This window comes from Paramisgurnus dabryanus, chromosome 11 (genome assembly GCF_030506205.2).
Source record: "Paramisgurnus dabryanus chromosome 11, PD_genome_1.1, whole genome shotgun sequence".
NCBI classification, from domain to species: domain Eukaryota; kingdom Metazoa; phylum Chordata; class Actinopteri; order Cypriniformes; family Cobitidae; genus Paramisgurnus; species Paramisgurnus dabryanus.
This window is the reverse complement of record NC_133347.1, coordinates 3,538,752-3,561,841: the sequence shown is the minus strand read 5'-3', so window position 1 is coordinate 3,561,841 and position 23,090 is coordinate 3,538,752. Positions and strand designations below refer to the sequence as shown.

The window sequence follows — 23,090 nt, the reverse complement described above, 5'->3', positions numbered from 1 at the left end:
CAAACGACTCCGAATAAAAAACACAGACTTATCATTACGGTGGGTTCCAGTGTTAAGAGAGAGCTTTACTTCCTGCTTTTTTCAAAACAAATCGCATCTTAATGACGAAAGAGCGCCCGGACTCAGATCGATACAAGTACAGTGTGAGTGCGTGCATCTGGGGGAGTAGGGAGGGGTGACAATCGCGCTGGGGCTTGGTTTGGTTTGGATAATGTGAGTGCGCCCTAAATAAATGCGACATAGTCAAAGTGCGACTTATATATGTTTTTTTCCCCTTCAAAAAACATTTTTGACTGATGTGACTTATACTCCGGAGCGACTTATAGTCTGGAAAATACGGTACAATGACGACCTGGCCAAGAGGCAGCATAAAAAGCCATTATAATCCAAAAAACATAAGAAATACAAATAACACAGCTATAAAAAGTAACATAAAAACAAACAAATAATTAAAAAGAAGTACAACGATCCTGTCTTAGCTTTAGCGTCTGCTGCTGCTGATTCTAATCATATGCAGCAGAAAACTAAAAAGAACAACGAGGTACCAAAGGAGGTACGGACTTTGGGTGTGCAGAGATTAAAGAAACTGCTAGAGCGCAGATTACGACTGATATAATAAACATTTAAAAGGCATAAACAGTGTTTACAATGGAGTTTTAACATCGTATCTGTTATGTCTTGAGTGAAAATAAACACTTGAGAAATAAAACTCATGTGTAACAGTTTATTAGTGACAGCAGCCCAAATAAACCGGTCTGTTTTTACTGACTCGATCGGATCATGCTAAATTTGGCGATCTCATGAACCGATCTTTTTGTTTACGTTTGTCATCATAGGGCTCCTAAATGCGGGTGCAATTTGAGACCATTTTTACGCAGTGTGAGCATTACAACCCATCGCTCATGTGCAACCTGTAAATTTAGATTTCTCTCTTTGCCTTTACAGAGATTTGTAATTTGTAATGCAGCGTGATGTGTCTTCATTTCCCCATCAAACAGCGTATAAAACATACAGTGTATGTTTTAAAGTTTTGACGGTTTAAACTTTACTTTTACTTGCAGCTGCTCTTGTCCGCGTACACCCGATACATGCACATAGACGCACCTTGTCACTCAGCACGTGTACAGTAACCTTATTTATTTGTCAATAATATTAAAAGAGAAAAATCACTCTTTGCTCATGACTTAAGAACTGTTTTACTTTATAAGAAACAGGTACAGTCATCAAAGAGCTTACATGTTAGCTCGATGAATCAGTATTGGGTATTGCTATTGGCCGAAATTGGTACTCGGTATCGGCCGCATAAATCCTGATCGGTGCATCCCTAGTATTAAGCCCTGAATTGTAATTCTGAATAATGCATGTCGCTGAACTGGCATATGATCATGTTACACACTGTGGTAAGAACAGCTGATAAAGCGTTATGTTACAACAGCAAAATTGATCTACTATTCGCTCTCCAATCATATCAGTAATCAAAGACAAACAAGAAACACCCATGTGTATATGAGCTTAACCTGTTCAACCTCTGCAAGTATTTCATGTCATCTCTATGACCGGGTGAGTGATTGTGGCCTCAGGTGCATAAGCAGCAGCATGCAGTGGGTTAAGCGCCAATTGCAGTTCTTGTGAACGTCTTAGTGCCATTTAATCAGGGCTGATGACTCCTTAAGTCGCTCTCTCTTCATTACTGCCCGCAGTGGTCAAGCATCAAGGCAGATTGCAGGACCATCGCTTCAAAAACAATGCAGTGCTCTGTGAAACTCCCCTGTTTAACAAACTGGCTAGGTTTGGTTTCAGGAGCACAATGTTTTTTTAATTGACCCATGCCAATTTAGCACAGTCTGGGGCTCATTTATCCACTCCGCTGGTCAATATACGTTTCACAGAGTTTCAGCGACTGACATTGACAGCTTGGTTAAATCAGAAGCAAGCACCTTTGCTCAAGTGGATGGGTGTAAAGACTTTCCCAGCCAAGCGGTAAGGCTAGCCTGTTTCCTATAAACTGTCATATATAATATGCCATTTGTGGAACAAATAATTTGTCTTGGAGGACACAGACCATGCGTTCAATAGCATCGGTCCGTGCTGGCAGCGGCCCTCCGCATCCTCCTCCCTACAGACTGACATGCATCCAAACACAAGGTGACATGATGATGTGGGTGACCTTCATGGAAACACCGGGTTTAGACAGCGCTACATCACCCAGACAGAGCTTACTGGTTTATAATTTCTCTGCATTGGTTGAAAAGCAATCTTGAAGATGTCTGTCCACTGCAACACTTCATCATTTTTAAGCTGGTAACACATGGCAAGTATGGAAATTATTCTGTCTAACGACACTGTTTTTTACTGAGACATTATGGGCTTACTTTCATTTCCAAATAGGCCAGTAATCACGTAAGCTTTTGAAGAAAATATAATACTTGTGATACTTGGCTGTTTACAATGTTACAGCATTCCTAGATGGTCGCTAGCAAGCCAACCATAAATTGTATGTTTTTATAGTCACTAGTCTAGTAGATATTGTTCAGGTCCCTCCCCTTAATGTCATTCTATGGGATCAAGCTGCACAATTTAAGGAGTCAATGAGTACGTTTACATGCACAGAATAAGCGGATAACTATTAAAAATCTGCTTATTATAGAAAACTGTTTTCATGCGTTTACATGCAAATCAATAAGCCGGCTATGCAGTCAACTGCGTTTACATGGGACTTGGAGAATTATCAGTTTTCTCGCAGGCAGTGACATCACCACCTATAGTACATAATAGTCGATCAAAAAGCCGACGGCATATCTGTCTTAAGCTATATTGTTGTATCTCTTCTCGTGTCTGCAGAACTTGTAAATGTAACATAAGCTTCTATTTTAACAGTTTCTCTGCCAACTGCTTTAGTCGAGCGGAGACTTTTATGCATTACTTTGCACTTACTTCCGCGTGTGACGTTTATCTTTGAGACATGCGCACATGGACAAAACCGTGAGAAAGCCGGTTAAAGTGTTTACATGCCACGCGAAATCGGCGTAATGAGCAAAAAACTACCTGTGCCGATCGGTTTTTGCTTACGCCGTTTATGGGCTTTCCCCGATTAAAGAAAACCGTTTTACACGTTTACATGACCCCACATGTTATCAGTTTATTAAGCATAATCGGCGTAAGACTGTGCATGTAAACGCACTCACTAATGACTGTAGCACAAATGTTTTAGGAAAATCCATGTAACAAAGCTTTAGAGGTCGACCGATATGTGGTTTTCAGTGACAATGTCGATACCGATACCGATTATTACAGCTCGGTTAGACAGATAACCGATATTTTTTCTGATATATGTCTAGTATAAAAATGAAAATGTCAAAATTAAGAACAACAAATGCTCTGACAAAAACTCTGAAAAAAGTAGAACAATTCAGTTAATCATCTTGTGAATCAATGGCACAGCACAGTTTGAAGTGTAAATAATTGAACTGCCGTCATAGCTTCATTGTGTGTGTTGTTGAAAAGACTGCAATGTTTTCATGAAACTATAACAGTAATACCATATTATACTAGGCATACATCGTTAGTTCAATAGTCTTTTCCTTAAGTATACAGTCGCAAGACAGGCATTTGCACATGTGTGTGTATCTAAACATTTATGTGTACTAAGTAACTCAATCTGATACTTGTTATGACCAGCAGTTCCGACGGCTCTCATTGGCCGCATCAGAGCCAAATAGTGCATTTCAAAATTAAATCACTTTGTCAATTTAAAATCAGATTTGCCGATAGATGTCAATATTCGGAAATATGCTTAAAATTGACGTCGATAATAGACCAGGTCGATAATCGGTCGACCCCTACAAAGTTTATAACTTAGAGGCTGTTTACCCTTGGCATTAACATGCGTTTTCGTCGATCGGATCACAAGTGGACGATGTTAATGCCAGGTGTAAACGGTGTTCAAAACGTTTTGAACGTGTCCACTTTCAACCACATCCAGAGGTAGTCGAAACCACTTTCAATCGGATCGCTTTGGAGTTGCGGAACGCAAATGTGGTTGAATGTGTTCGAACAGCCACACGCGAAAGCCTTCTCTCCGCCCATTTATCTAATCTGAGGTACTAAACACAAGTTTTACGTCTTTCTTGACTTTTGGCGTGAACAGCGCTATTTTAGCCTTTCATTGATAAAACTACTGCGGGTGTTCTCCGTAGTTTCGTTTTGAAAGCGTGAAAGTTGCGCGATCCTATTTCATCAATTGCGCTGAAAATTCAGAGAAAGCTAGCTCCAACATATAAACGTACAAAACACTGTGCAGCATGTATACTTGCTAAACAAGCAGCGGACTCCGACATAATATTAGTTTGCGTCCATATAAACTCATAATTACTCCCGCTCACGTTTGAATGACAGCAGAGAGACTCGCCCACCGTCTCACGGACCGTCCCCTCACAGTATTCAGGACAGAAGCGGTCGAAAGTGGACAAAAGAGTTATTTTGCCTAGCTTCTCTGTGAACTACGGATCTGTGTAATAAATGCCGCTCCATCTGAAAGCAGCTGATGGCGATTTATTTCTAATCACGGAACCGGCTTTACTGATGACACGCGCATGATAATCGCAGTCGGTTTTTTGCACAGCCCTATCGGTATCGGTCAATCATCGCATTAAATGACTCGATCTGTATCGCTAAATTTGCCTTTCTTTCTATTTAGTTTTGTCATCACAGGGCTCCTGAATGCAACCGCAATTTGAGACCGTTTTTACGCAGTGCGAGCACTTTTACAACTCTTGTGTGACCTGCAAATTTGGATTTCTCCCCCTGCCTTTATAGAGATGTGTATTTACTATGAGGGCATGCTCCTCTTTAAACATGCAGCGTGGCACATCTTTACATCCCCATTAAAAAGCATATACAACATATCTATTGCGGACACTGCATCTTCTCGCCGAAAGTTTATTATTTGCATGCATTTTCAAGTTTTGACAGGTTACACTTTCATTTTACTTGCAGTTGCTCTTGTCCGTGTACATCCGACATAAACATATATATAAATCATAAAGTAAAGACTGTAAAGTTTTTTTTTTACTTTAAACATACATAATGAAAATAATGGCATATTTAATTGCTCTTTGTAGAATAATAATTGGTTGAGCTTATTTATTTAATTCTTTATACCTAACTACTGCAAATAATATAACAAATGCAACATTTCTGGTATTACTTTATCTATAATTAAAGGTTAGCAGTTACAGTCATCAAAAAGCTTACATATCAGCTTTAAGAATCAGTATCAGGCATTGGTTATTGGCTGATCATGACGACAAGAAATCTGTACTCGGTATTAGCTGCAAAAAAAAAAACTGATCAGAGCATCCCTAACAAGAAACACTAACTTAAACTAGCTTATTAAAGAAATGGTCCATTGACAAATTCACAAGCAAACTATTCTTTCAATTAAGAACAAAAAATGGCAATGGGACAGGTGTATTGAGCAAATTTACAAAAAGAGGACAAGATTGTCACATTAAATCTTCTAGCTACACCATAATATCCACAAGCTCAAGGCTACCTTGTGCAAGCAAGGTGCATTCCCGGGAATTATTCTAGTTCGCTTTAAACCAATTACTCCCAAGAAGCAAGTCAAAAGGTCAAGTGCGCTCCCCATTTCTCTTCATGCAATCAATAAAAGCCCATCATATAAATTTGGGTTGATGAACACTGGGTTATCTACACAATAAACAGCGTGCAACATAGTGCTAGTGCTAAATCTAAGCTAACTATCATACCTCTGTTTAACCTGATTATAATATTCTCCAAACCTCCCACCCATTTTTCCCCCAGAACTCCAATATGTCCTGCTGAGTCAGAAAGGCTCTTCTTGACAACCCTCAAACATGTCGCTCAATCTGACCAGGAAAGCAATGACTCAGACATTACTTTATCACATCATACACAATATTCTGATCAAGTTTAACTGGATCACTCTTCCCCATTCCTTCTCTTTAACACAACACAACTAGTTTCACCTGCTTACACATATCTATTTGACGAGGAATTGGCCCAACAGCTAATAAAGTTCAGCTTTAGCATGGGGCTATATGTAGGTAATAAGGAATATTCACCTAGACTTACGTAACGCACGTCATGTTCTGCATGAGTGATGTCACGCTGTCATGAGTACATAAAATACGTCATTAAAAATTGCGTACTCATTCAGACGTGTTTATTAACACCGATATTTTAAAATACGAATCAACAAACAAAATTACATGTCGACAAGACACAGACCTTTAATAAATGTAACTTACATCATAAATAAACCTCTGAGGTTATTCATTTGTGACATTTGAGTCCACGCGCCATGCCTAAATGAAAACACATGCATCCACACAAAAGTAACATAGCTTAATTATTATGGAAAGTCATAAATAAATAACAAATAAGGTTTAAATGAAATTGTGCCCAGACTGCTGACTAATCTACTGTAAAACACACATAAACAAGCTAGCCAGGTTAGCTTAGCTGCCTTTAAAGAGCAGGATTTAACGGCCGTTTAACATGCACTGGAATGCAAAAAATAAATTCCTCAATTACACTTAATTCCCTCAATACCAATGTTTGTCTTTCTTCGCGTGTTCATTCAAAGACTTCAAACCGACCCGATCACGATTTCTGACCGTCCGGCTCGAATAAACTCCCTCAACGACCCGAACCCACTTTACCTGACACACTGTGCCGTTTTTGTTTTTTACTTTAAATGACATATCGTGACGGGACAGGTGAATATCTAGTGTGGTTTTCTTACCCGTGTACTTGAGATCCCTTGTGTGTGTGTGTAGGAGTGTGCGTTGCTCGTGTAATCTTAACAGCAGTAATAATATGATCCCAAAGCCGCCGCGCGCTCCCAATAGTCCTCGGCCATGATCCTCTACGGCTGCCTCAGCGCTCTCCAAAACTGCCCCAGTGACTCCTTTACACCCCTCATATTCCACTGCTGCTGCTGTTGCCTGTATCTTCTCTCTTGAATTTGCTAATACGTTACAGCAGCTGTTCCCTTCCTTGCCAAATCCGGACTGGAGTGGATCGTGGTAGCGACGGAGCAGCTGCGAATAGATTCAGGAGGCACTCACTCCTCCTCAGTCAGGACAGTTTAGATAGGTGGAGCCTGGAGGAACGAGTAACTGGTTTATTAAATGAAATATTTCTTATTTTGCATCGATGTATTCATTATGATATATTCTTGATCGGATGTTTCTGGATATTACGCGTCCGTGCTGTCCATCGATGTGGACGTGAAGTAATAGAACACCCCTCCTAAAAATTAAAACGGGCCTGTAGTGGGCTGACCCGCAGTCGCTGTAAGCAAGCCGGACTGTACCATTAAGCGGGAGTGCGCGGGGGGAGACAATCTCTACCGCACAGTGCTGTACGTAAATGCTGAGTTGTTACATTTGTCATTTGGGAGAAATCTTGGTAGTTCAGTGCAATAGGATTAAACTGGTAGGTAAAGTAGAATTGTGTTTTTTCATTAATTAATTAATTAAATGACATTGAACCAACCTACCTAGTAGAAACAATTCATCATTTAAGTGTCTCATACATTCTGTAAAATACATTGTGAAATAATTTCAGTAACACCTGCGTGAATTAAATAAATAAATACCATGCTGACTAAATGCATGTAAGCTTGTTTGTGTTTGTTTTGAAATCGTATTCATTATTGGAATGCACTAATTAAAGAAATGTGTTCGATAGAAGTGAGGTGTGCGCGTGTGTGTGCGCGTGCGTGTGTGTGTATGTTGTGTGAGATGTAGAGCAGTAGAGGCCCTCAGTCAGTGATTCATCTCTCTGGCATGCATCAGAGCCCCCAGCAGTATGTTTGGTACTGGAAACCCTCTGAATGGGGGTTGTGTCAATGTGCCTTGGGTGCAAATGAACATCTCTTTTGTTCATTTTATACTTATTTAGCTTCACATGTATAAAAAAAGTATGCAATTAGCAAAGAACAATTTTGCATTCTGTGCACAGATCTTGAAATGAAAGACATGGATATTTTAATGAAACAATGTAATAACTTTATTACATAACTGTTATTACAAGTGTAAATACCCACAATTCAATAAAAGCATGTATCCTTTTTAATTTTTTTATCAGTATAGTTTCAGAATGGCTCTATCGTTGCATTGTTTTGGTATTGTTTCAGAATATATATGCACTTTTTGTATTAATGCTTCCCTATGATACTCGCTTTATTGTTTCCTTATCTTTGTGTTGCTTTGGATAAAAGCGTAAATTTCTATTATAGCTCCACAAAGTAATCATGCTCAAATAGCCCTAACTATATGTAACAATGACAGTTGTCAAGGGCAGACATACAGAATATATTTGACCTTGTCTTGATTCAAATAAGAGTCTGAATATGCCTCTCTTGGCCACCAGTAGCCACTGTTCAGCCATATCAGGTGATCTTACAATCTCATGCTTACTGCATGATTAAAAAAAATCACATTCATGCTGTAAATAATAACACTGTTATAAAGAGATAAATACTGATGTAAATTTGAAAGACATATAAGCTGATGCATGATGAAATGTGTTACAATTATTACGGTATACGGTCACATATCATCCCAGAGCTGCAGAGTATTGGTCAGTGCATAACAATATTACACTGATACCTGTGTATACCAAAGCATTGTGTTTGTATGCGGTTGTGTGTGGATGATTTAGATTGGATATGACATGGACTGATGAAAAAACATTTGGGATATGTAATCTCTCCTTCTCCTCTCTCTCTCTCTCTCTCTCTCTCTCTCTCTCTCTCTGCCACAAAACATGCAATCATGAAGACAATACAAAGACATACAGACAAATTTCTCTACTTATTTGCCCTATGTAAATGCATTCACTACATGCATTGATTTTACAAAACTATAACAGACAAAAATTCTATACAGCATGCTATGATCTCAGCCAAACTGAATGAGTTGCTTTTGCGTTTGCAGAAAATGCGCCACGCTTTCAAGACCTCCAGACATCCCTGCATATAAAGAGGAGGAGGTGGCCCCTCTTTTGTCAGCATTATCTGCTTGTCAATGTGTGAAAGAGGGAGTAAGGGGAGGAGCGAGGGGAAAAATAAGAGGGGGAGGCAGAAAGGGGTTTGAAGAATTCGTGTGAGGGATTAATTAAAGCACGATTGGCTCAAAGAGGATTAAAATCTCAGCCCAGCTGACTCAGGTTCAGACGTGTAACTGTGTATATGCATGTGCTTTAGTGCCTGTGTGTGAGAGCCTATATGTTACTGCCTATACATATATATATACAGTATGTGTTGTGCCTCTTTCTCCAGTGTGACCTGCAGCTGTACAGTGCTCTCTACACATATCAAGACAAACCAGGAGAGCGAGTTTGAAAGAGAGCAAATAGAGGGGAGGGGAGAGAGGTAGAGAGAGAAAGAGGTAAAGAGAGAGACCAACAAAAAGGACTTTGTCACAGAAAAGCAATAAGCATCGGAGTACAAGGGAAAAGGGAAGCTCATCCGTGTGTTTATGTGAAGGAATCTACAATAGAAAGTAAGAAACAGTTATGGAAATTATGTTTGGCACAATATTGCAACATCTGTTTATGAATTATGATATGCATGCCGTCAGTATGAAATGTTTGAATACCTCAATGGTGTTTTGTATTTTCCTGTCATGGTCTTTGTGTAACTGCATGATTCAGCTGTGCATCACATGAACTGATGTTTCAGTAGAAATATGATCATTGTGTTAATATGATGCCTTGCTCTTCCGAATAGTAATGTCTTTCAGTAGTGTTTACTTATTAGTACCCAGACAGGTTAGTTAAATATTCATGTGGCCTAGTATTTTAAATTCAGTCCTACTTAAAGTCTTCTGGTTTTGGCAGGCCACGTGGTCAATAATGGCTACGTCTAAAAAAAACAGCTGCAGCTGTAAAACAGTTTGCTTAAGAGAGACACGTCTGTCTGTTCTGTGTTGCAATCTTCTTCTTTCTATTTTTGCAGTTCAGGTTTGAGCGGTGATACCATCTTTAATTAAAGCATGTACTGACAGCGCACATATACGCTGTTATTGTCAACCTTGCATGCAAAAAGGCTCAAGTGAATCGTGCTTTGGGTTCTTTATAAGCGCCCCATTGTGCCTAAAACCGAAAGCATGATTTGGAGCCCTAAATATGAGCTTTATTTAGAAGAATTGATTTACTGGATTAACGTCACTTTGGCACAAGTAGACTATATTTCACTGTATAGGGTTGGTTACAACCCATTGGGTTGTAATTTAATCTATGCTGGGTTGTTTCAACCCATTGTTGTGTTAAAATTAAACATTTTCTGAGGATAACCAAACATTTTTTTGAGTATATGGTTCTTCCGACAGTATCAGAAATTTGACATTGGACCACAAAACCAGTGATAAGTCACACGGGTATTTGTAGCAAAAGTCAAAAATACATTGCATGTGTCAAATTTTATGATTTTTGTTTTATGCCAGAAATCATCAGGATGTTAAGTAAATATCATGTTCCATAAAGATATTTTATACATTTTCAACAGTAAATATATAAAAAATATATATTTGGATGCAGTTGAGAAGGACTTAATTTGGACAATTTTGAATTTTCTACACCATCAGATTCCAGATATTCAAATATCCTAACAAACCATACATCAATGGAAAGCTTTTTTTAAATTCCGCTTTCAAATGATGTATAGATCTCAGGCCCAGGGTCACAAATATTCCTGATGATAAATTTTAGGTCCCTTATTGATTTCTGGGTTTTCCTATACATTTGTTGACATTTACTATCCCAGAAAGTAGATCATCAGAACAGTGAATGCTTTACCTACTGGTTATAAGAACTTCAGGAATGCTGCTGTTTATTCTATAATAGGGCATAGATTGGAAGCCGAAAGAAAATGCAAGACTAAGTTGGCTGGTAAAAACATACATAAAAACATCTGAATCATCAATTTACAAGTCATTACAAAGCATACTCTGTTTGTGTAAGTGATAAATCAGTGTTGGGACGAAGCGTTTATTTTCTTTCCCGGGCATGTGGCCAAATCTGGTAGTGTTAAGAAATAAACACTATTTTTAAAAGCCACTGCATCATTTAAATGAGAAGAGGGGTTTTCTAAACCTTAAGAGTTAAAGTGTTTTTGTCTTTATGTACTTCATCCAGTTTTTTATGTTGTGCAATAGTGAATTTTGTAATAGCTTTTATATATTGTTGCAGTGACTTGATGACATAATCTTGTTACAGGTATTTACACAGGTGTGGCTGTATGTCATAAGTATAAAGTTAATCAATGATTCAGGTCCAAAGGTTGCATTGCATAGGGTTTACATTGATAATCACTTTTTAGGAGAATGTCAAAAAAAAAATGAATGGGTCACATTTTACCCTAAAATAAAACATAAATTTATATTTAGCATAAAGAAAATCTATTTCTTCATTTTATTCCATTAACTTATTATTATTGTTAACCATTTTTTTTCTTCATTGACATGCATGAGCATACTGTATGTGAGTTCTTACAAATAGTAATGCATATGGTATGAGATCTAAATAAAATGCATATTGTTTCAAATCTAAATAAAATAATACAAAAAAGAAAATCTATTTCTGGGCCATTATATGATGCTTTGCATTATGCAAACTTAATTAATTGTCATGAAAATAATGTGAAAAGACCTAAATCTCTCTCTCTCTCTCTCTCTCTCTCTCTCTCTCTCTCTCTCTCTCTCTCTCTCTCTCTCCACATTCATAGGATGGTGTTGGATGTGTTGGCCGTATGTGTGGTTTTAGCTGCTGTCCTGTATGTTCTGTATTACTTCCTCATCCCTGCAGCTGTGCAATCCAATGGCACGCTGGCCCTCATCTGGCATGATGTCATCAACCAACGATTCCTTAACATCCTGACGGGATCTTCACGGCCTGAGGTGATCCCTGCTTGCCAGGCATACAGTACATCATTCATTTATGAAAGTTTTGGCTAGGGTACAGAGACACCACAAACCAGAAATGTAGCAAAAAGTACAAAGTTATTACTAGATTTACCACTATGATCGAAGCAATATTGCTACCTGTATACTGTAGCCTATATTACCTGTATTATTGTGACCCTGTCTATGAAATTCAGGCTATGCAAGTCTCATAATCTCATTATGAGATTAGGTGCACCAAAGTTTGATTTTACTCACTGGTTCCAATCATTGGCATGATCATGCTCAATATTAAAGGAACAGTATGTAGGATTGTGGCCAAAACTGGTATTGCAATCACAAAACTTGTGGCTAAAACTGGTACTGCAATCACACAACTGGTGGCCAATACACAAAATGACAACGTAAACATCAGTTGAGGGCTGCAACTCCACTTTTAAAATGACAATATCCTGGCCAGACCACTGTTGTCAGTGATATAAGTATTTGCAATGAAAATGATTTCTTAATGTCTAGTGACATATCAGGGCCATTTTATGATTAATTGATTAAAAATTCTTACATACTGTTCCTTTAAAGATATAAATTTTCACATAATGTGAAAATTGTTCTTTACAGTTTATGTAGAAAACAGTAAATTTTTACAGGCAGATAATTTACATTAAATACATCACTGTATAATCTTAACAACAATTTTATTTTTGTAGGGGCCATTGTCGATTACACATCATTTTTTATAGTGGAAACAATACTACAAAATGGTTTACAGTAACTTTTGAATACGATAGTAAATAATTAATGGATTCCAGTTAACTCTATGTTATACTTTACAGTCTCAGTATTGTTCTGGTGTAGTAAATAACATATCATGTCTGCAGCGCATGCTAAAAGCTGTTCAGAAGAAGGCCACGAAAGGCGACCCGCAGAGTGTCATCGAGGCTATTGACTACCACTGCAGGCACACAGAATGGGCTATGAATGTAGGCGATGAGAAAGGTATGAACCTGTCTCCCAATCCCAATTCATCATTTTGCCTGGCTGATATTTTCCTATGTATCTATCTTGAGTGAATAGCTTTAAGGCTTCTCACAGTACACTGTAAAAAAATTCGTTAGAAATTACAATGTTATTGCAGCTGGGTTGCCGGTAATTTACCGTAGATTTAAATTGATGTTATTTACTGGCAAGAGTTTGTTCAAAGTTAAATAAATTTTAAATATCAACAAGTCTTTATCTTTACAGAATAAAACTATTCAATAACAGCCTCATGCAAAGCATTCTGGAAACCAGAAATCATCATCAACCTTTTTCTGTTTTTTGCTTCAGATTTTGTTTCCCAGAATGTTTTGCTAGATGCTGTTTTTTTAGTTTTACTCTGTAAAGACAAAGACTTGTAAATGTTTAATGTTCATTTAACTTTGAACAAAATGTTTCCAGTAAAAAACATAAACGTAAATCTACGGTAAATTACCGGCAACCCAGCTGCAATTTCTATGGAATTTTTTTACAGTGTATGTTGTTCTGAATGAGATGCGATGGCAGTCTGTGTTTGTTGGGTCAATGCCATTTTTTCTGCATGGCAGCACACATGAATGTTGTTTGCATGAACATGTGTGCACGAGGCGTGAACATTGCATGCAAGACAAGCAACAGCCACAGTAAGATGTGGGATACATTTAATTTAGATGCCTTCCCTGAAAGCTTTGATACTGTTTCACACATATATAGTAAAACTTAGTAGGAGACTAATGTAAGATCAAAATGATGGGTGGATGAGTGAAATGAAATTATGTTACAGGAATAGTTTACTGAAAAATGAAAAATCTGTCATCATTTACTCATGCTTAAGTTGTTACAAAAATGTATAAATGTCTTTGTTCTGAAAATTAGTTAGGAGAATGTCACAAAAGAATGAATGGGTCACATTTTATCCTAAAATAAAACATAAATTTATATTTAGCATAAAGAAAATCTATTTGTAATTTTATTCCATTCACTTATTCTTATTATCCACTGTTAACCATTTTTTTTCTTCATTGACATGCATGAGCATCTTACAAATAGTAATGCATATGGTATGAGATCTAAATAAAATGCATATGGTTTCAAATCTAAATAAAATAATACAAAAAAGAAAATCTTTTTTGGACCATTATGATGCTTTGCATTATGCAAACTTAATTAATTGTCCTGAAAATAATGTAAAAAAAATAAAAATTGTTTTTTGCTCCGCTATCATTTATTTGCAGATGGTTTTATGTGGTCACCAAACTGGGGTATGCAATTTTTTTATTAGCCTATAGTAAGTCTAAATAACATTCAACAAAGTTAATTTGTCTCTATGGGCAAAAAGTAAAAAGCATGCACCCTCCAGCCCAGCAAACGTTCTCCTTATATTAGCATATATGGTTCCCGGTTCATTTTTGGAAACCAAATAAGAAAGTTCCCTGTACTGGTCCCAAAATGCTATTGAACAATTGTTAGCCGGGAGAGTACAAACATTACTGAACAATTTATGCAAATGTCAACCATGAAAAATAAAGTTTTTACCAAAGGTTTTTAACCATGCTGATATTTCAGATGTCAAGATCTCTTTTCAAGTTTTCAAACATTTTTTTTCATATTATTTTCCACACACTGTCAAAAATGAAGGTACAAAGCTGTCACTGGGGCAGTACCCTTTAAAAGGGTCCTAATATGTACCATTTAGGTACTAATATGTATCTTTAAACTGCCAATATGTACCTTTGAAGTACTAATATGCACTTTTTTGGTACAAAGGTGTACCTTTTTAAAAGGGTACTGTCCCAGTGAATAACTTTTGTACCTTTATTTCTGAGAGTGTAGTTTTTAGCTGAGAAATGTCAAATCCTTAACGTTGTTTCTTCATCATAAATGCACACATGAAAAAATGTAAATAAAATAAATATTATTTGTTCTTCAAACAGCCATCCGATCTCTGTTTGTTGGGTATTCTTGCTTCTGGTTTGTGCATTTTAATTCAAAGAATTCCTACAAAGTTTGTTGTCTATAAAAACTGAAAATTTTTCTACTGTCTTTTGCCATTATTGTAAAGAAAGCGCATAACCCACATAAATTTCTTTATTTTAATGAACACAATGGAAGATATTTTGAGAAATGTGTGTAACCAAACCGTTTGTGAACCCCATTCACTTCCAAAGTATTATTTTTCCTACTATGTAAGTGAATGGGGTCCACAGATGGTTTGGTTACAAACATTTCTCAAAATATCTTCCTTTCTTTTCATCAGAACAAAAAAAAAACATTTATGCGGGTTTGTAACAACATGAGATTGAATTTTCATTTTTGGGTGAACTATCCCTTTAATAAATAATGTTAAATCTTTTATTAATTTTGTTAAACTAACCCGTTTGTATCCCATTATAAAACATTTGTTAAACACTGATCCACTTCAATGACATTCACATGTTTTTTTGGCAACTGTCCAAATACTTTTTGGGCCATCCTAGTGATACCAAAGCACGTAAATGGGTTTTCCCTATTAGTAGGTCAACTGCATGTGTGACAACAGGCAGTGATGAATAAATGATGGCTGCTAATGGGGCAGAGAAGCCTTAATGATGTTTCGACTACACCATTATCCACCCCATTGATCAGCTGTCTCGATTATCCTCTGCTTCTCTAAATTCATCTGTTTGTCTCTGAAGGGCCCATATTGGATTCAGTGGTGAGTGAGGTGAATCCCAGCACGACTCTGGAGCTCGGCACATACTGCGGATATTCCACTCTTCGTATCGCTCGGCTGCTCTCTCCTGGCTCTAAACTCATTACTGTTGAATTCAACCCGGCCTACGCCACCATCGCACGCCAGATCATCGCCCACGCCGGCCTTCAGGACAAGGTAAGTGAGGAAACAGCTGGTAGATACAAGGGCTAACATTCACAATGAATTACACTGTATAAACAGTACGCAGTCTACATTTCTATTTGATTATAAGAAACAGTCAAATAAGAATCATTTTTTGCATATTAATTGAAAATGTTTAATCTTTCGCTTCACAATAAATACTAAATAAAATTTAAGAAAGTGATCTGACATCAGGCTCCAGCTGACTGCTCAGGTGGCGTGCATTGCATTGTGGGATACACTTATTTGCATACTTTGCTTTGTTGTTGTATTTGAGAAGAACTCCATGTGTAGTTTACACATTTAAATTGTACATATAAATGTTTTATACTTAGTTTAAAGATGCTACAACTATATAAATCATGTGTTTTTAGGTTTAAGGGGACATTTCACAAGAACTTTTTAAGATGTAAAATAAATCTACATTTGTGAAGTTCTAGCTCAAAATACCATCTAGATAATTTATTATAGCATGTTAAATGTACGGGTGTGTCCTTTAAAATGCAAATGAGCTGATCTTTGAACTAAATGGCAGTGCTGTGGTTGGATAGTGCAGATTACAGGGCAGTATTATCCCCTTCTGACATCACAAGGGGAGCCAAATTCAATGACCTATTTTGCTTGCAGATAACGGTTTACCAAAACTAGTTACTGGGTTGATCTTTTCCACATTTTCTAGGTTAAAAAAGCACTGGGGACCCAATTGTACACTGAAAAAAATGATTAATTCAATTTACTAATTTTTTTTAAGGTAAGTGGTCGCAATCAATTTATCTAAGCTACATTTAACCAAGTTTTTTGTTTTATTTTGTATTTCTATTTTTTTTTATGTAGCTTAAATAAATTGATTGCGACCACTTACCTTAAAAAAATATTTGTCATATTTACGTGATATGTCCCCTTTAAGACAGCTTTCTTTATTGTGTTATTTTTAAGGTTACTTTACTGGAGGGAGCGTCCGGTGATTTGATCCCCAAAATCAAGGAACGATTTGGAATAACATCTTTTGACTTGATCTTTTTGGACCACTGGAAAGATCGTTACCTTCCAGATATTAAACTTCTGGAGGTAAAAGCCTAAAAAATATCCTATTGTTAAGCCATCGAGAAAACACTTCTAACACAATCATCTTTTATTTTTTAGGACTGTGGTCTACTCAAGAAAGGCTCTGTCCTACTCGCAGACAATGTCATTTGTCCTGGAACTCCAGAATATTTGGAATACGTCAGGAACAGCCCACGGTATAAGAGCCAATACTACCGCTCACACCTGGAGTACACCAAAGTGGAAGATGGCCTGGAGAAATCCGTTTTCTTAGGATAAAATAAATCTTCATTTAGTAGTAGATGACCAATTATGTTGGTAGATCTTGACATTGCAACACTTTAAAAAGCAAACAAGATTTTTTTCAAATGCACCAAAACATTTAAATCTTGTGATAGGACAACACTTAAACAGATTTGTGACCCTGCCTGTAAAAACGGCAAAGTCATTACTGTTTTCTACATAATATCATCCTAAAGATCATTCTGTGAAAATATAACCTTGATATCTTTAATACTAAGTTCACATCAAAGACGTGAAATTAATGGTTATAATTTTCTTTAGCCTGGTTTCACAGGCAGGGTCACATTTAGTCACATTAAGGGGTGGTTTCCCGGACCGTGTTTAGATTAATCCAGGACTAGGCATTAGATAAATTAGGACAGGGGTTATCAAACTTTTTCAGTGAGCCCCCCTTGTCTACAGCACATTCCTTCGCAGCCCCCCAAAGAAAATTTATGACAAAACCAATTCTAAAATGTAAAATTTTACAAAACATTTTAAATTATACAGTGCTGTTGGTTACTAGACTCATTTTTTAGGTTTATTATTCAGAATTCATGATAAATTAATGTATATTTTATAAAATTTCATAAAACTGGGGCCCCCTGGCACCATCTCGCGGCCCCCCTGAGAACCACTGTATTCGGACATTTAAGTAGTTTTTAATAAGTGCATCTTGAGCCAAAACAACAGCACGTATATGTCAATGCAAAGTGTTTTTAAATTAAGCATGCATTGTAATCTGGGACTAAGATAAACCCTGTCTAGGAAGTGTTTGAATATCTTTTATGCAACATATTTAATTAACTAGATTTTAATTTGCACGCCTATAGTAACACTTAAGATAAAATAGATGTTTTTTTTTTAACAGCGATTGTATTGTTTGATACAGCTGGGACATTTCATCTATTAAATATGGACATAACCATGCCTGTTTTCTGAGCACAGAATGTCCCATGAAGTCCTTTATATTGATGTGACTGTATTTTAATAAATAAAAATAAAAGACGTGAAATGTGTGTTGACAACAGTTGGGCTGCACAATTTTATGCATACAGTCCAAATCACACTAACCATTTTTACCTTTACATAACCAAAAAGCAATTAATGAACAAAATAATTACTGATAAACAGACACAGGTCTGCATTAGACTACAATTTCATGAACAATGAATTATGCTTACGAAAAGGTTAAGCCTCTTACATTGTAAAACAGTACACTGTTTATTATTAAGCCGCTGTGGTGGGGGATTTCAGCGTGTTAATACATGTGATTTATATCAGTTTTGTGGCAAACATCCATTCCAAGACTGAAAAATATAAAGAAGACTACTAACAGCACATTTATTGTTCTCATCAATCCTGGGCCCTGCCACTGTTGAAGATCTTTGCCAGGAGAGACACATTGGACTGAGATTTCTCCTGGATGGCTTTGCTCTTCTCCTGAGCCTTCTTGAGGTTTGCTTTAGACATGCCTTTACTCTTCATACGTTTCAACTGGATCTCGTCTTCTGTAGGCCGCTGTTTAAAGTCCCAGGACTTCTCCTCCACAGCCTCTCCCTTCTTCTCCTTCTTCTTCCTGAGTTTCTGAAAGTTCTGGCTCTTCTCCACACTGGCCAGGTAGAAGTTTGTCTCCTTCTTGGCCTGGGAGATTTCTGTCCTCATACGCTGGTGATAGACGGTCTGTTCATAGGCCAGCCGCTCGCTAAGATGGCACCACTGGAACCTGTGCAAGTACTGAAACAGAGAAAAAAGTTAAAGACTCCAAACACTGTAGACTTTAGATTTTGATTTGGATAAATAAATTGGTGGGAGAACATAACTTTAATACATTTTTTGTAAGGTAATCTTTGTAAGTAGGGTTGTAATGATAATTCACAATACACAATTAAAATGATTGATTCTGAATCACAGAGGGGATATAATGCACAACTCTTTCATGCACTACGGCTCTTTGATCAGTAGCAGTTTGAGTCATTTATAACATGCATTGAAAAAGCAACACTTGTCAAACATAATCATTATACATATTTTTATTATCATGAAATTACCTAAAAGGTTTCAAGAACAGCTTTATACATATGCTTATACATTTTCTGGAGATAGGTATGTAAATGGTTCTTCTTCTTCTGGCTTTTGGGTGTAGCGGCATTTTACCATAATTCATTGAGAACGTTAAAAAGCAGAATCGCACGATGTATCATTACACCCCTACTTGTAAGTTATCCTTGTAACAAACAAAGCATAGCCTTAATATGTACCTTTATGGACCATAGATCACTGCTGTATCGGCTTCTTTTTCTGTTGGCCATAGGTGTGTTGTGCAGACTGGCTGCGACTCGTTTGGCGATGCGTTTGTCTCTGAATTCCACCCATCCTTCTGTGAAACTAGAAGAATTGCTTCCTGCTTTCTTTTTCTTTCTTTTAATGCAGCGATCTAAAAGGACAAGAAAAATATAAAGTATTATAGCTTGGCCCAGGTATAGAGATATTTAAATTCCATGTAAAATCTGATATTAAAGGGTTAGTTCACCCCAAAATGACAATTTGATCCTTAATCACTTACTCCTGTGTCGTTCTAAAACACAAAGTCCTTCGATTGTCCTCAGAACCAATTTTAAATATTTATTATGAAAACCGGGAGGCTTGAGTCTGTCCCATAGACTGCAGTTTGAGTTTCCAATCAAGATTGGAAATACTAAGTAAGAAGGTCATTTTTTTGCAGTGTAACCATCCAGCCAAATTTGAATGACAAAAAACGACAAGTACATAAAACAAGTTAACAAAGTCTTGGAAAAACAGGCAGGATTCTCTGCTGACGTAGTTAACAATTTTTTCTTGTTTTTTCCCCTTTTTTATTTAAGCCATTATGCAAACATTGTAAACAATACTTAAAAAGTCTGTATAAATGCACAAATTACTTGTCAGTGTATTCTGTGTCTGTATGCTGGCAACTATGTCAGCAGCATGCGCTGTAGTCTGTTCGTGAATGCGCACTGAAGGACCAAGGAGGAGAACAAATTGTTGAAATAAAATCGTTTGTTTTGTTTTCTTTGCACACAAAAGTGTTCTCATCGCTTCATAATATTATTATTGAACTACTGATGGCACATCGACCTTTTGGCAATGTCTTTCATTTTTGTCTAGAAAAATAATACGGTCACAAGCCTCCCAACCAGTTTTTTTTTCAAAAATATCTAAAAATGTGTTCTGAAGACAATCGAAGGACTTGCTGGTTTAGAACGACCCAAGGGTAAGTGATTTATGATCAAATTGTCATTTTGGGGTGAACTAACCCTTTAAATGTGTTCTCAGTTTGTCACACTACAGAAAAATGTGTTATTACTTAGTTCTTACAAAGTTTTTTTTTTTCAGTACAAATATCTAAAAATTCTTAAATTAAAATGATTTTTCTTAATGAGCAAAATGACAAAGGAAAATAAGTCTAGTTTTATGACAAAAAAATATAAAATTATGGTGAAAGTGTGCCTCAAACAACCAAAAAAGTGTTTAAGAAAAAAGTTAACTTATTTTTTTTAAAAATTCAGTGTAACCATCCAGCCAAATTTGAATGACGAAAAACGACAAGTACATTAAACAAGTTATCAAAATCTTGGAAAAACAGGCATGATTCTCTACTCTCAGGCCTAGTCCACACGGACACGGGTATTTTTATAACCGTGAGTTTTTTCACGCGGTTCGGCCGTTCGTCCACACGAAACCGCAGTATCAGGGCACTGAAACCGAGCATATTTGAAAACCCCGGCCAGGGTGAGCTTTTTAAGAAACCCCGGTTACAGTGGTGTCGTGTAGAGAGTAAAACCGGGGGTTTTGCCTTACGACGTCAGAGTATGCGCCGTTATCCACTGTGTTTGACGTCAAGATTGTGTGCCGCTGACTGCTTTGTTGATGATTCTGTGCAATGGCGGACGTATCTTGCTAATAATAACTGTGCTAACAGGGCTTCTAACATGTATACAGATAGATGCTCAGTTATCTCACTATATTGCGGAACACGATTTGGGTTATATCCCCGCCTGCTGGTGTGGCATGCTCTTGACAGCGCTTGATAGCGTGCTGTTGTTTTGTCGTGTGGATGAATATTTAATTTAAACCGAGCATGTGTGGACGGGATTTTTTTTTAGGGAAAACTCCGGTTATAAATATACCCGTGTCCGTGTGGACTAAGCCTCAAACGCTGGGGTTCCTGTCCTACTGAAACCACACCCACTCTCTCTTTTAAATACAGCTGTAACCTGAATGGATCGCGATTGTGTTAGGGGCGGGGCCATGCTCGGTGGCTCCGGTACGTCATCAAGCCAACCAGTTTTAACCCTACCCAAATAATCCTGAAATCAGAAATGAGAAAAAACTCCAGAATTCAGTACTACATAATTGACTTTGTAACGTATTTGAGCAATACATTTCTAACATATAAAATGTGTTATAAACACATTATAATGCGTTTATAAACAATTGTCGAAAATGACTTTAGTCTGGCATCTAAAAATTCGTTCATTCAAATTTGACAAGCCAAGTTTAGCATAGGACTCTATATAGATGCATTTAAAGCTTATGGTCCAAAACAAAAGTTACAGTAAGACATTTTCTAACCTTCAGGTTGTAAGAATACCCGTCCAATCTCGCCATACACACTCAACATGTTCCTTACATGTTTTGGTCTCATTTTAGGAGGAATGTGTCCCAAATACACTATACCAGGAATACATTTTTTCTTTGGTTTCTCAGACCCATCATCATCATCATCAGCGTCCAGATCGACAGCTTCATCTTCACAACTCATCTCCTGATCAGCATCTTCTTCGCCATCATCTTTCTCCTTCACACCATCAACTTCTTCGCCATCATCTTTTTCCTCCTCACCATCATCTTCTTTATGTAACTCTTCATCACTGACCATGGCTTGTGTTTCTTGGTCCGTTTTATCTTTTTTCGTCTCCAGCAAAGCCATAACTTAAGTGACGATTACAGCCTGAAGGTAAGAAGGCATAAATGCATTGTAATGTGCGCGATTTAATTTGAAAAGTTCTTAACATAAATATAAACATGACTAGAATAGATAATGACAAAACCATTTTCGTGACTTCTTTTAACGAATAAAAATAACTTTTAATCGATGTAAGTCTTACCGTAGAATGAAGACAGTTACTCTTATCCTGTATATGTTATTTTTACGTGTTAATTATAATATGTTTTGAAGAAAATTCAACCATTTCAAACACATGTGGTGCGGGAGACAGCGCTGACGTCACAGTCAAGCGACAGCAAGTATGCACGAGACTTTCTTAAAGCGACAGACCACTTTTTCCAACAAGCTTAAAAATGTTTAAATATATACTAGAAGTTTAATCACAACACTGTTCAATATGTTATATAAATTAGCATTTCTCATATCTCAGACATTTCTTGGGGATTTTTTATTTTATAGTCGAATCTAACAGTAACCCTAAAACTCATCAGTAGGTGGCGCCATAGCCCTAGGAAATATTTGGGCTTGTGTATTAGATAAGTACCGAACCTCCATATGTTAGCAAAAAACACAGACCAGAATGTTCAAAAGAAATATTTTTCAATGTAATGTGATGGATGCTATGACACACACGCACGCACGCACGCACGCACGCACGCACGCACACACACACACACACACACACACACACACGTAGTAACTAATGTACAGCTATAACTAACGTGGAAGTAATGTATCTTTTTGCCACAGAAAAAAACATTTTGTGTTTGTCAGGAAATCCCCATATATGATATGGCAAAAAATTAATTTCTCTGGCCAAAAATATATTTTAAATATATGCTAAATACATTTTGTAGAAAGTAATGCTCAATTTAATATATTTTTGAATTTGGAAATATATATTTAGTTTTAACCTACATATATCAAAATT

At 37.0% G+C, this 23,090-nt stretch overlaps 3 protein-coding genes across 5 annotated transcripts in view; 1 reads left to right on the top strand and 2 right to left on the bottom strand.

The window, feature by feature from the left end:
• cdk16 (cyclin dependent kinase 16) overlaps nucleotides 1-7,314 on the bottom strand; it is a 42,090-nt gene extending 34,776 nt beyond the window's left edge. Inside the window, exon 1 of one of the 2 annotated variants that reach the window (XM_065270221.2) lies at nucleotides 6,791-7,314. The gene's annotated coding sequence lies outside the window, so the exon portion shown is untranslated. The remainder of the gene's footprint in view (nucleotides 1-6,790) is intronic. The other variant, XM_065270222.2, reaches the window with a different exon arrangement.
• A 1,812-nt stretch (nucleotides 7,315-9,126) lies between these two features.
• Nucleotides 9,127-18,199, top strand: comta (catechol-O-methyltransferase a). 2 transcript variants are annotated; one of them, XM_065270213.2, is made up of 7 exons: nucleotides 9,127-9,222; nucleotides 9,335-9,557; nucleotides 11,780-11,951; nucleotides 12,833-12,950; nucleotides 15,644-15,837; nucleotides 16,780-16,911; nucleotides 16,987-18,199. In XM_065270213.2, the coding sequence occupies exons 3-7, from the start codon at nucleotides 11,781-11,783 to the stop codon at nucleotides 17,164-17,166; spliced, it is 795 nt and encodes a 264-aa protein (XP_065126285.1). In that variant the 5' UTR covers nucleotides 9,127-9,222; nucleotides 9,335-9,557; nucleotide 11,780; the 3' UTR covers nucleotides 17,167-18,199. The 2 variants fall into 2 exon arrangements, with proteins under 2 accessions (XP_065126285.1, XP_065126286.1); XM_065270214.2 differs by lacking the exon at nucleotides 9,127-9,222 and having other exon boundaries at nucleotides 9,265-9,557.
• Nucleotides 18,191-22,459, bottom strand: abt1 (activator of basal transcription 1). Its single transcript, XM_065248141.1, has 4 exons — nucleotides 22,320-22,459; nucleotides 21,784-22,162; nucleotides 19,431-19,606; nucleotides 18,191-18,906 (listed from the first exon to the last, which is right to left on the bottom strand). Exons 2-4 carry the CDS (start codon nucleotides 22,139-22,141, stop codon nucleotides 18,526-18,528), a joined length of 915 nt encoding a protein of 304 aa, XP_065104213.1. The 5' UTR covers nucleotides 22,142-22,162; nucleotides 22,320-22,459; the 3' UTR covers nucleotides 18,191-18,525.
• Nucleotides 22,460-23,090: the final 631 nt, after the last annotated feature.

What these genes read in the sequence shown, in the direction of transcription:
- comta (XM_065270213.2), top strand. Translation starts at nt 11,781, where the DNA reads ATGGTGTTGGATGTGTTGGCCGTATGTGTGGTTTTAGCTGCTGTCCTG. An exon ending in GAATGTAGGCGATGAGAAAG is followed by an intron (nt 12,951 to 15,643) that starts GTATGAACCTGT and finishes TTGTCTCTGAAG; the next exon opens with GGCCCATATTGGATTCAGTG. An exon ending in CAGATATTAAACTTCTGGAG is followed by an intron (nt 16,912 to 16,986) that starts GTAAAAGCCTAA and finishes TTTATTTTTTAG; the next exon opens with GACTGTGGTCTACTCAAGAA.
- abt1 (XM_065248141.1), bottom strand. Translation starts at nt 22,141, where the DNA reads ATGGCTTTGCTGGAGACGAAAAAAGATAAAACGGACCAAGAAACACAA. An exon ending in GGTATTCTTACAACCTGAAG is followed by an intron (nt 19,607 to 21,783) that starts GTTAGAAAATGT and finishes TTGTCCTTTTAG; the next exon opens with ATCGCTGCATTAAAAGAAAG. An exon ending in GTGATCTATGGTCCATAAAG is followed by an intron (nt 18,907 to 19,430) that starts GTACATATTAAG and finishes TCTCTGTTTCAG; the next exon opens with TACTTGCACAGGTTCCAGTG.